General features: G+C 41.1%; 1 protein-coding gene across 5 annotated transcripts in view; it reads right to left on the reverse strand.

The window, feature by feature from the left end:
• SERGEF (secretion regulating guanine nucleotide exchange factor) overlaps positions 1-13,600 on the reverse strand; it is a 158,696-nt gene that overhangs the window by 136,585 nt on the left and 8,511 nt on the right. For 4 of the 5 annotated variants that reach the window (XM_056353832.1, XM_056353830.1, XM_056353835.1 and 1 more), the window contains exon 8: positions 11,333-11,491. The exons of the other annotated variant lie outside the window; for it this stretch is intronic. In XM_056353832.1, the coding sequence (XP_056209807.1) occupies positions 11,333-11,491 (159 nt within the window). The remainder of the gene's footprint in view (positions 1-11,332; positions 11,492-13,600) is intronic. 5 annotated transcript variants of the gene reach the window in all.

The following is a 13,600-nucleotide window of genomic DNA, read 5'->3' on the forward strand; positions in this document are numbered from 1 at the left end:
AAAAACTCAAGAAAGATCTCCTAGCTAACTAGCTGCCCTTCTCAGCCCCGAAAAACTACAACTTCTTTTAAATTGGTTCTAGTGGTACAGCATATTGAAAACAGAACAGCACCCCGTTTACAGGTCTCCTGTATACAAGCACCATAAGAAGGTATTGCTTCGTAACACAAAAGGAAGCTACCACTGCCAAGAGAGTCCAGGTGAAAGCCTTTCAGCAGAAACAGAACCCAGACACAGCCTGCACATAACTATGAAGAGATTTTTTGCTTTCCTGATAGGAATGGTCGGGAGTACAGGCAACCAAAGCCACTGTCAAACAAGTAATTACCTTTTTGTGATCAGTTAAGCCTGTCTTCCAACAGCCAGGGATGAGAGGTTTCCCTTTTAGCTTTTGTATTCTTTCATAAATTCAACTTAATCTACAGTTCTCAGCCTGTTTTTCTTGGTATCCTTCACTGCTTAGCGCCATCATATGTTGTTGGTGAGGTCCCGTTAGAACTTTATTCTCTATAATCTTCCACATACTTGCTAATGTATCCAACCTTGTTTATTACGTTTGCTAAATATATGGCTAGCCATAAGCTGCAGCAATTCAACCACAGAAACCCAAAAAAAAAAAAAAACAAGGGGGGTGAGGGATGGAATAGAGAGAGTAATGAATCCCTTATCTCACACACTAATGATCTGAACAAAATCTATACCACATCCACGTTTTAAAGGTTCATTTTTCTGAAAGCTTTTTAAAGGGCAAAGTTCCTTCCAGTTAGGACAGACACTCATATTACTTAGGTCCACAACATCACTACTTCCAACAGCAAAGGAAAGGATATTAAAAAAAAAAAAAAAAAAAAAAAAAAAGAAGAGAAAATCAATATATTATAGCCCCTCTTCCCACACATGTGGTCTATGCTTGAAAAGCCCCAGAGTGTAAAGTTGAATGACAGCTGACTCATTCTCCCAACTTGTCCTGTCATGGAGTGCTTAGTAAAACACATCTCGACAGGACTAAGCAAGCATAAAAGCATGTCATAGCCAGGGAATCTGGACAGGCTAGCCCTATGCACTGTGTCTTCCCCTGCTACTGGGGGAGGGGCATTCTATGGGCTGCCACACACATAAGATGAGCAGAAAATATCTGCGAAGTTTGTCATAGCTGTTTCCCTCCCGTTTCACAATTCTTCCTAAAAACGTTCAGCATTTATCATGAGCTAAATTTAACAAAAATCCATTTAAATCCTACTCTCCGTAGACCACCCGAGTCTCCATTTGCTAATGTACTCGCAGTATAGCTTACAAAGGGGAATTTCAAGTAAATATTGAGATAGTTTTCTTTGTCCTTAATGCCGATCACTAATATTTCTATTTTACAATGAATAGCTTCCATCAAAATTAGTGACAGTTTAGCATCTTCCTGATACCTCTCTCTTGACATACAAAAGATATAATATGGCATGGCATGCACAACTACTTACTGACCAACTGAAAGTTGGTAAGAACAGGGATAGGGACCAAAGAAACAACACAATTACTCAAAAGATATTGTTAGCAAGCTTTTGTGAGAAATCTTTGTATATGAACTTCGAACACTTCATACTAACTTTTCAGAATGTACCTTTAGATCAAATCGAACCTCACCTCCTCCGCAACCATCCATAGAAAGAATTTATTCCAGACTTTTACCAAAGTCATATAGAAGTAACTCCCAGCAGGGAGCAGCAGAAATAGGAGTGTAGAATCACAAAGCAATATACAGACACACACACTCTCTAACTTTGTAACTTTAAAAATAAAGTCAAGGAATTATGCCAGACCATGAAACCAAAGAAATTGCCAACCCCTTCTAGCTATTTAGAGCTATCTAGAACTCAAATCCATACAATTTTGAAGATAAAATCCAGGGTGACTTAATGTTCAGTGAGCTATAAATACATTAACTTGGTAACAAAAGCTGAAACTGAAAAGCAAGGAAAAACAAGAGACTCTATAAGCCAGAGTCAGCCCACAGGTTTTGTTTATTCAATTCTTGTTAAAGGAAGAACAAAATATATAAGAAACATGTTTGTGTTGTAAGACAGAACTAAACAACAGGGGCTGACACAGAGTAGGATGTAATACAAGGCTCCCGTTGTGCTGGTGAGCCATAGCTGCCGGAGACAAAAACCTGCTGTGCCTCAAAAGAGCACACACAGAAGAACCACCACTTACTGAGATCTATCTGCTGGCAGAAAATCTTCCCTGAGATTCAGTGTCAATCTGGCAGTTAAAAGAATAATCTTCTATAGTAGCCCTGACAAGATTACACACACAACCCCCCCCCTCCCCGATCCTTCCCAAAGACAAAATGGTATAGGATTTGGCTGCTTAAGTCTCACTTGAAGAAACCTTCCATAAACTGTCTGCAAATTTCAGTTCCTTGCAGCTTGAAGAAAGAATTCCCACCAAAACCCCAGGAACAGATAACAACATGGTAAACTTCATAAATTGCTGAGGAATAAGGCTCTTCAGGTCACTAGCTCAGGTTTTCTAGGTTTCCTTGGTTTTTCCTCTCCAGTATATTCTACTTCAGTTAATTCTTGACTTATTCTACCAGAATGACCATCTCTCTGATCCCACGAACAAAATAAGGTCCAAAACAAGTAAAGAAAGGAGATTGACTCACATGAAAACACAATAAACCTCACCCACCAGAGTACAAAGATAGTACTGACATTTTTCCAGGCCAGGGTACCTGCTCAACCTCCAGCCCAACTGCCAAGGCCAAGTAAAGCACAGCATATTCTAACAGGTCCTTCAATTAAAACGAAAATGTTCCATCTAGACAGCCCAACAGCACAAGATCACAGAGGAGGCAAAGGATCTTACTGTAACTTGCTGAAGGCAAGGAGGTTAAACATTGATAAATACTGAGGAAAGGGGGACGTTGCAGCCTGACTCCATAACAGCACATTTCCAAAGTTAATCTCTGCAACAGTCTTCCCTTCCACTGAGGGTTCCCTCCTGAGGACTGGCTGAATCTGTACACAACAGGCCTCGACAACTCCCTCCAGGCTGGGGCTACAGGGATACAGGCTGTGTCACGGTCGAACAAAAAGCAGGGAAAGTGATGCCAGAAACAGGAAAACTGAGCTTCTATACGTCACTAATGCTTTTCATTCTTGGCCGTATTTCCCGGGCACCTATGAAAGAATGATGCCATGGAATCTCCCCAGCTCAGGAAGAAGGGAGGGGGAAATCAAGGTTTGTTCCCACCAGCAAAGAGTAAAGAGGATTTAATGTAACTCTTCCTGTAGACAAAGCAGACTCAACCAAACTGCAACAACAGAAACCAGATCTCAGCAGAGCAGAATTCTGGATTGCTATAGAAATGGTTGAAGACTATATAAGGAATCTGGACATCTGCCTTCAACGCTCTCAAAAGCACAGCATTAACCTAAAGAGGAGCTCCTTCTAGTGAGGACATTCTCTCCTCAAACAGGAAGAAAAAGGTACCACAAGGCTGCCCAAACTGTAGTGCTTGAGAACAAATAAAAACATTTATGCACCGATTGATCAGCATTACTGTGTCTTCCCCAAAGCTTTTGCATTAATTGGATGATTCATGACTGGAAAGGGACTTTCTGTCCAAAGAAGAGATTCCTTTCATACAAATTACTTAATAAAAATCAACTCCTCACATCGATGTATTCACAGAAAACAAATATTATATTACCACAAATTTCCAGAACACTTTGTAGTTTTACACATGTATTTTGCAGAGCTTAAGTACTTACTTACGTGTCTCTATAGAAAAAACATAAAATAAATCCGTATCAGAACGTGAACTCAACACACCTAAGATTAAGCTATGTCGAACATCTTGAACAGACTTAAACACCAATTCCACACCTGTAAATTCTTGTATGTATCCATACAATGTTAAGCGAATGCTCATTTTTATTTTAGACACGTGCTCTCCCAGACACCTTACAGTTTCCAGAGTATCCACAGGGTGCAAATCTGCCACAAATTTCATCCCAAATCTTGGAAGAGCTAGTACATTCCCTGTCCCCCAGCTGCCACACAGGAACAGATTTCTTGAGTAACATACTGCACAGTTCCCATCAACCCCTACTTCAGTGGCTTGTACAAACTTTGCTCAAAAATTATCATCATGAAAATTGAAACAGCAGTGAGAGATGTGATGGAACAAGAAGCCAGCTTTGAAGACAATGCAGAAAATAAGGCAATTTCCATACACATCTAGAATCTTTAATCCTGTTATTGTACACTAAGTTTCCCACAGATCCCATAGTAATTTCTGCAAACCTTTAATTTCTGAATTAAAGAAGCTTGTGCATTTCTTTCTCTCCTCTTTCCACGCTCTACCCTTTATAATCAGATGCAAGACCTGCATGATAGGCCCTGAGGTTTTAAAACTTGCCAGTGAAAAACAGATGCAGCTGAAGTCATTTCTTTCATGTAACCAAATATTCCACTATCAGACTGTGAGATGCAGATGTTGTAAACTAACCACATCACCAGTGTAAACTTAGAAAGTGATGACAACGGAAAACACACCCAATATATGCACTGAAAACTTATTTCATGATCTACTACTTCTCCCTCCCTCAAGCTTCACAGTTTTCAGGGGCCAAAGTTACATTCTGCTCCTTCTAACTTGAGCAATTTTGGTAATTAATAGACCTTCCCACTTGGGTTCTGTAAGTGCTCCTAAGAAGCCCTAGAACAAATACATGAAGTGCCACAAGGGCTCAACGGTGGCAACATTTTCCAGTTAGATTCTATTCATTATTTCAACTCAGCTTTCTCCTTGCCTCTCCTGTTCACTTTGCTATTTTTCTTTGTAGTCTTAAGCTCGCCTCTCAGCATTAGAATAAAGCATCGACAGCAGAGGCAAATCTTCCACTCTCAAAGTATCCTAGCAGAGCTGCCACATCTGCTTGGACCAAAGTCAGAAGAATACTGGCTTGCCCACCCACCCCAGTGTAAGTGCAAACCACGTAACTACAGTGGTTCCAGCGGCACTCCAATTCAGTCACCTGCAACCAAGCATCTTTTAAAAAAAGAAGGGAAAAAAACAACCCACAACACTACCATCAGGTGTATGTCTTCTAGAGGTTACGCTTTGGTCAAGCAAACATTACTGAGCTTTGCACTGGGGCATACAGTCTGAATTCAACAGTATACTTTGGAATAATTTGTATGATCTGCCCCATAGCAGATATTTCTGCTTTAAAATCTATGCATGTTCAACTGATATTCTTTGTTGCTTACTCTTACCATGCACAATACTGACAGGATTTATTATGACAACAGGGAACGTAACAGGAAGGCTCTGAAGCTTAAGCTCCCACTGCTTCGTAACACCAAGCTACAGCATTGTAAGAAGGAGGGAAGAACAACCAGACACCACAAACATATAAAACCAAGACCACAGAAAATCAAATGCATTTACCAGATTTTAGTTAGATTTTACTTAGCCTGAGGCAGATGAACAAAGGCTTTTCTTTCTTAAACACTCATTTTGCAGGTTCCCCTTCACAGGGGTTGAGGGATTCCTACCAATTTGCAGGTTTTGATTTAGCCCATTTCCCAAAACCCAGCATCGTACCACACAGAACACAGCTACCTCACGTTAAAAAGAATCTCAGGGGCTCCAGTTTCATCAAACTTGTTTGACTGTCAGCTATAGTAGGTAAAAAGAGGGAAGTCCCCATAAAAAAGATGCCTTATCGGTATCACAGACAAGCATAAAAAAAAAAAAATAAATAACGAGTATTTGCTGTCCTAGGGAGCTGCTGGCAAGCGGGAGGTGAGGCGAGCGGAGCCGGCATGCGGCGGTAGCCGGACCCCGACTCAAACGAGCGGCCGAGGCCCCCTAGCGGGCCGAAGCGGGACTGCAGCCCCCACCCCACCCGCCGGGCCCGCCCCGCCGGCAGGTCGCCCCCGGGCCAGCCGCTCCGGAGCGGCGCTGCGGCCGGCCCAGCTCTCGGGAGGCGGGGGGGGGCGGGGAACGGGACACGGGGGACGGGACGGGGGACGACAACGGTCTGTCTGCTGCGGGGGCACCACCAGGAGCTGGGTTCTGCCTTACCACCTCGGTCTGTGGTCATCTAACCCCCACAAAACCACCCTGAAGGGTCTGACGTGTCCAGGGACACTGCAAGGCGCACAAATCCAGATGCACGTTTGGAAGGGCAATTCAGAATATTATTCAAACTATGTCACGGCATTTTGTTCTTCCAAGGCCTTTTTAGCTGTAGGCAGTTTTGCATAGGCAGCAGAAATACCATTTTAACTGCGTTTTTAAGGTACCTCCTTCTGGACAAAAGAGCTCGGAATTCTTCATCTGAGCTTAAGCAAGGCATAATTTCATGTGTCGGTACATGAAAAATAGATTAGTGAATGTATTCAGGACACTACTTAGATAATAAAACAGGCCAGAAAAACTTTATTTATTAGGCAACCCAGTTAAAAAGAAAATAACTTGTTTTGAATTGAAATTGGCGATTTTCCTCTAAGCCTTTAAAAGACCTTCTCCTGCTATATTTAGATTTGCCTTCAAGTCAGATCAGTTCTATCATTTCTCCAAGTAGCCTAATTTACATCTCTAGCATTACAGGCCACAACTTAGCTCTCTTTGAAACGATCTAAGTAATAACTTCTCTTTCAGTAGTTACCCTCAAAGGGTTTGTAGCAACTTGAGAAGGACCACAAATTAAAGTTGACATTGTTAAGCAGAGCGATGCAAGACAGCTGCTTCTTATTATTCAAAAATAATATCACCTCTACTGCAGTGGTGCTCCTTGTGCCATTAAGTGGAGTGCTGGAAAGGAAGCAAACCATTCTACAGAGCAGTGGCCTGAGGAGAATAATGCTTGCACTTGGAGTCCAAGGCCAGAAGAATCCACCTGGTCTGCCCTTCACACAGAGCAATAACAGTACTGCCCTGCCGTAATCGAAAAGCATGCCTGAAAGTCACTTGATACAAGCATTCATACAGAAAATAGTAACCAAACCAAAGACACTAACAAGTTCCCATCTTATCATCAGAGACCTGATCAAAAAACAACCAGGGTCGCTCAATCTTCATCTTTCTGGATTAACCATCATTGACAAGGACCATCACTAGTAACGAAATAACGTAACTTATTTTGAAAGTGTACTAGTGGTGCTGCAAAGCTTAACTGGGTTTCTTTCCTCTGTAGGAATAAGTAATCAAGGCAGAAAAAGAAGTAGTTGCCTGCCTTGAAGGATTTTGTGAGTTATTTTACAGTACGGTTATGTACAATGGGAATAGTCCAAAAGACATCTCTATGATCAAAAAGAATAAAGAATTGTAGCTGATGAGGATGAAAACCACAACATCCTATGAAAACGTTCTTTAACGTCTTTAAGTCAAGCAATTCATTTCTCGGGAATTAACTTCTTGAATCCGAACTGCTTTGATAGAAATAGCAGCAAATGAAAGGAGTTGGCCAGACTGTAAAGGGAAGTGACAGGAAACAGGACTTCCAAAACAGCTGCTGAATGAAGGAGAATATAATATATGAAAGAGATGCAGGTATTAAAGTGATTTCAGGTGCAATTAGAATCCCTTTAAGGAGCGTGGGGAAGAAATGAAGATGGGCCTTTTGCTTAAGTTACAACGCAAAATTTTGCCAACAGAATGAAGGAAAAACAAAGCAAGTCTTGTAAACAGGCTAGTTTATGTAAGAGGAAAAGTTAACACAGAAGAGGAAAATATTTATGCTCTGTTCCTTCTTTTCTGATAAAAAAATTGATAACTTGCTTTGAATGACTTTAAAAGTGTCAAGCCACTGCATCCATGAAACTGCCCACTACTCCTCCAGATGGTTGCTTTTAACATCATCACTGTCTCATTTACTTCCCAGTGTTCATTAGTTCTGCAGTCAAGCACTGCTTATCTGGCAGATAAAGATCAAAATGTCATTTTGAAATGGCAGAATTTGTGATTTTATGCATGAACAGTGTCCAGCTTTTATCCATCCAGTTTCTTCCTGAGTCTTTCCAATTAGAAAAGTTTTAATTTACTGTCAAGACAGCTGCAGTTAAGAATGTTTTATTATTACTACTCTGACCAGGATTAATGTTCTGGGAAAAAAAATCCGAACAGAACTCTAAGTATTTGCAATGGCCTCTTAAAATTCCACTACCTTCTGTGCAGAACACAACACTAGACTTCAGATACAGTAAAATATATGTTAAATATATGTTAAAACCATTAATTTTTGCATCACGGGGAAACCATTAATTAAAAATATTACCCATCCTTTCACACAGCAAAATCCCTATACACTGCAATGTCTTTCCAAAGTATGTTCACTGTGGAAGGTAGGAACAGAGAGAAGCATCATACAATATCCCTTCCTTTTTCCTGTGTCCAAAAATCACTCCGTTTTGTTCCCACTAACTGTGTAATTCTCCAGAGTAAAGTGAGCAGGAATTGTTTATATCAGTAGTCTCCAAAGCGGAGTGCATGCAGCCCAGGGGACATGTAAGACAATCCACTGGAGAGCAGGAATAAGTACAAATATATTAGGTGTGCATGCTCAAAAAAAATGTTACTAATAGGGCTGCACAATCAATAGAGTCTGGAGACTACTGGTTTACATGACTTCAGCACCAGGAAGCTGAAACAGCATTTCCTCCTTTGCTAGGAAGAGGTAAAAATAACAGAGGGAGAACTGCATGCAAGAAAAAGTTTTCAAGTAGGCTGCATTTTTCAGTTATTTAGCTGCAAGTTTAATCACAGGCAGTGAGTGATCTTTCAGAAACAGTTAAGTGTTTGGCTCACACTATGTCTAGTAGTTGAGCAACTCTTGAAAATCCCATGAGATTCTGACTGGTATCTAGAGGCTGCCAAAGGCCATTCAAAATCTTATTCTGGATGATTGAAAGTCAATGGACCTGAACCTTAAAGAGATTTAAAATTCTAAATACATAAAATTCAGTTTCAGCAATAACTTATGCCACTGCATCGCTTGGCCAGTTTTCTAATGCAGATATAAAAAGTCAGCTCATTTTTATTTAAGTTCCTTTCAAACATTAATGGGGGGGGGGGGGGTGGGGTGGTGGTGTGCGGAATATCCCTGCTAGTCACTAGACACTTCTTTTTCTTCTTGTTAAAAATCACCTACTAAAATACTCACGTCAGTGCTGTAATGGCCATGGATTACTATCAACTAAATGAAACAGTAAGGTTACCAAAACTTTGGGGAAGTTTTACTTCGTCGGTATGCATTATTAAGAAATAGTGAAGCAATGCAAACAATTTTTGAAGAGTCTTGTCAACATGAAGTTATCCTGACTAATGTCTTTTTTTCTACCATTTCTGTTCCAGTGAGAATGACACTAAGCACTTTATTCAAGAATAATACATTGAGATAAATTCCTTTACTCCACCTGAAAAGTTTTGAAGCAGCACATAGCATCGATTACAGCTCTGAAATTCAGTACAGCATCCTCTAAAAGGCAGAGTTAAACATTTCCTTTAAATAGCTAAGAGAGCAACTAGAGTAACACAAGTTTTTACATGACATTTCTTTCATATACTTTGATGTCAAACAATGAATGCTATGAAACAGAACACAACCGATTTGTTTTTCTAGTTATGCATGACACCCCTCCAATATCTAGCACCAAGAGCTCACAGTATATCGTAATTAAAACGACACTTTTCTCACAAAGCAAGGGACATTACTGCATAACCATTTCAGGATTTACAGCACAAATTTAATAGAACCCTTAAGCACATGCTGATCCCTGGGCATGTAAGAACTCTATCTAAATAAAACTATCCATGCTGAAGGCTAAGCACTCCTTGAACCAGTACCCATACCTTCAGAACCCAGTGAATATCAGCAACAACACATCTGTGGCCCCTTTTGCAGTTTTCCTAACAAACAGGCCACATGCCAAAAGACCAATAGGCTCTGCAATCTCCAGTGTGACCCTAGGCAAAATGCTCTCATCTGCTCTTCATTTCCTCACCTGGCAGTTTATACAAAGCAAAAGTAGAAATGCACATAAGCTACCCCTGCTAATATAACTCTTGCTGTTTTGTTTGTTCTGTGGAAGACTTCCATCCTCTTGTTAGTCTTAACTATCACACCACAATGCAACAGAAGTGAATAGCACAGACTATTCACACGTGAACACCAAAAAATAGTTTGATGCCTGTCTTACCTTTCCAACTCATATACCTTTCTCTCCTGCCTTCGCATTTCACAACAGAGCAACAATACAAATGCATTCAGATGACTTTCATCAGATCGATCACCCTTTTGCACACGAGTGTCATTACTACGTAACCTTCCTCTTGTCTCTTCTAAGAATCTAACCCTACAGCCCTCCACATGTGTCAAGCGTTCATGCTATCCTCACTGGTACAGCTTCAACATTTAATCTTCTTTCGTTTCATCTTCAGGGAGAGCTTTTCAAGTCTAATGATATCTCTTTTTACCAGTCTTTTCTAAACATTTTCTAGGTTTGACCACAAACACACACATACAAGCCAGCTTATTTTAGTTTATTGACTTTCTTCTGAACACATCATTTCATTTGTGCCTAAAACATTTAGTAAAGAGCAGCACACAAAAAAAAAGCTAGGCTCACTCCTGAAGTACAGAAATGTCAGTACAGTTGTGCAAAACCATGTAATTTGTTTCACTTGCAATGAGACCAGGTTATCTCAGATGGGATGGCAGAAGCAGAGGGTTCTCTGCTACACTGTTCTTAAGATCCATAGCTAACACTCAGGTAACCTAGGAATGATACTTACTATGCCCCCATGCCTTTCAGACAGGCACTTGCTCAGGATTATCTTCCCCACCCCCCAAATTCCTGTGCCCTGAGAGTTTGCCCGTATCTTCCTGCCAAATACCGTCCCATATCTTGAAAGCTGCAGCCATATTTTCCTAACTCCCTATTTTCTGAAGGAAGTTTTCCACCAAATTCTTTTCTCTCCAAGAAGATGTCATAACTCACCCTGCAGAATGATCTTTAGAGGCTCATCTATATTCTGGTATACCAGTAACCTGATGATGCAGAGAAGCTGCATCCTTCTGGTGTATACACGTAGGTGCTACTGCATTTACGAAGATGCTAGGCCCTCTCATCTACAAGCACAATACTTCAGGGACAGAAGCCAAAGGATGTCTGTCCTCACCATTTTCAAGAGACAACCACTGCTCTGGTGAAATGGCAAAACTGTGCATCCAACCACTATTAATGAGAAAGAACACTCTATACGTGAAATAAAGGCAATTTACTGTTTTGGTGCCATGTTACTGCTTTTTAAGTATCCTACCTGTTTGTGCCACCAAGTGGGTCCAGCCACTCCAAACTGCTCCAATCTTTTCATGCGAGAAAAAATGAGTCTCAATCTTCTTGGGCTCAGTAAGAAAGATCTCTTTGCTCACTAGCTGCCCATGTTTGTTGCTACCCCAGACATACAGGTGTCCTTCATCTACAATAGACAGAGAAGTAAAATTTGTTGACAGTGATATACATAGAACACCACCAGATACAGGCTCTATCTCAACTCAGTGATGTTGAGGAAAGAACAAGGCTTCATTCACATTGTGTTTTCACGGTATGCTTTCTCCTACCATTCTTTACCACGGGCACGCACACTGTAACTACGATATCAGAAACCAAGGGCCTAACGACCTGTTTTGAGGGCTACACCGACTCCTGAAACAACCAGAGCTTTCATTCAGGTCAGACTGCCTAGACTTCATTTCTACTGCGAGCCTCTCAAAGAGGACTGAAAGACGTTTATAGCAAAGGCCAGTTTTTATTAGAAAACTAACCACAGTAGTCGACTTCTCTGAGACAAAATAAAAATAAAAAAATCAAAGCATCCTGGGGACACTCACTGAGCAGCCCCTCTCAGCCCACTCTGTTCTTGCAGGCCAGCTTTCACCTCCACCCCAAAGCTTTGATTCAGTCCAGTAAACAACTTTCTGAATTGCAGCAAATAATTTAACTCCCCTCCAGTACCTGGGACTCTTCAAAGCCTGGCTGGCTGCTCCTGCTTTGCTTTACAGTCTTCCAGCCTCTCTACAAGAGCTACAAACTCCTAACTCTGCTCGTAACTCTCCTGTCTTCTTCAGCTTGAGCTAATTCAGTAAATCCCTAAAGCAGGGACAGTTTAATGCTCCCTGCCTCACCTTGCACAGTCACTTCCTAGACGAATTGGAGACACAGCCATGAACATGCAACCAAAGCAGGTACCACCCTGCCACACAAGGCAAAATTAAAAATATTATCATGCCTCAAAACAGTGCTAGACAACTAGCGAGAGACTTCTGTAAGTAACCGCTTGTTTTCCCCACTCCTTTTCTAGAATAAGCATTTGAGCAAGTGCACACTCCAAAATTCCACCCACAGGTATAATTGTATTTACAGGAACATCCACATTGCTTTGTACCTTTCTCTGGTGCATGTTGGAGTTGCTCACAGCCTAACAACGAATTGACAGTAACAAGATGACTGTTCAGATGACATTCTGCCCAGGTTCTAGGCCTCCATGTTAAAAAAAAAAATATAATCCACAAGAAACACTCAACAGAACACAAGCTGCATCAGGCCTCCTGAAGTCCTTTGCCACCCTATACAAGCTGCAAGCGTAAGAAATAAGTCTTACATACACAAAGTACATAATCATGGGCCCAAGAAGACCAGAAGCCATATAATTTGCAACATGGAATTGTTCAGAGCACATGTCCACAACACTCGAGGCTCCTGGAACTCTCAGGCCAGCACAAGCACCATGACAGAAGTTAATCTTTGGCAGGGGGAGGGGGGGCAGGCAGGGAAGTAGGACTTAGGCTACAATATATTTAATAACCCAAGTTTGGCAACAGTAACAGAAAGAACAAACCAGGAAAATTCCACCATACACATGCTGGCAAAAAGATAGAAGGGGGGTGAGGGGAAGCCAGTATTTGTCAAGTTACATATTACTGACAGCCATCCACAGGACTTCATGCACTCCTCATTAAAACAACACGACTGAAATGAAAATTAAAAACAAATAAAGCAACTGTTTCATTCGAATTCTCCACTAAAATTGATAAATTCTTTCCCAGAATGAAATACATACAACTTCTGGAGAGAGAGACCAAAAAAAGGAGGGGAGAGGTGAAGAGGTGACAGAAACAGCTTGTTTCAACAAAGTAAAACATCATTTGTCACTCTTGTTTCCACAACTAATATGCACTGCCTCTGTCACCTCCTTTTCTTCTCCAGGTGAGTTTGCTTTATCCTGGGAAATGTCACATGCTCAACCCTCATCTCATTTCTTGAGTAGGTTTTAACAAAAACTTAAGACACTAAGACTTAGCACCATATTCCCATCACTGGAGGGTTCAGACCAGTTTGGATACAGGTAGACTACCATCCTTTTATATAAAGAAGCCACCAGTTATGTTTGCAGCAACCCACTTCCACAGTTGTATCAAAAGCCTGCCTGACTGCAGGTGTTTGGTATCATACCAGCAGGTGGCTCATGAAACAGAGCCAAAGAAAATGGTATCACAGCATGAAAGATTCCTAGAAAAAAAGAATCCCC

The sequence above is a fragment of the Falco biarmicus genome, chromosome 10 (genome assembly GCF_023638135.1).
Source record: "Falco biarmicus isolate bFalBia1 chromosome 10, bFalBia1.pri, whole genome shotgun sequence".
Classification (NCBI taxonomy): Eukaryota; Metazoa; Chordata; class Aves; order Falconiformes; family Falconidae; genus Falco; species Falco biarmicus.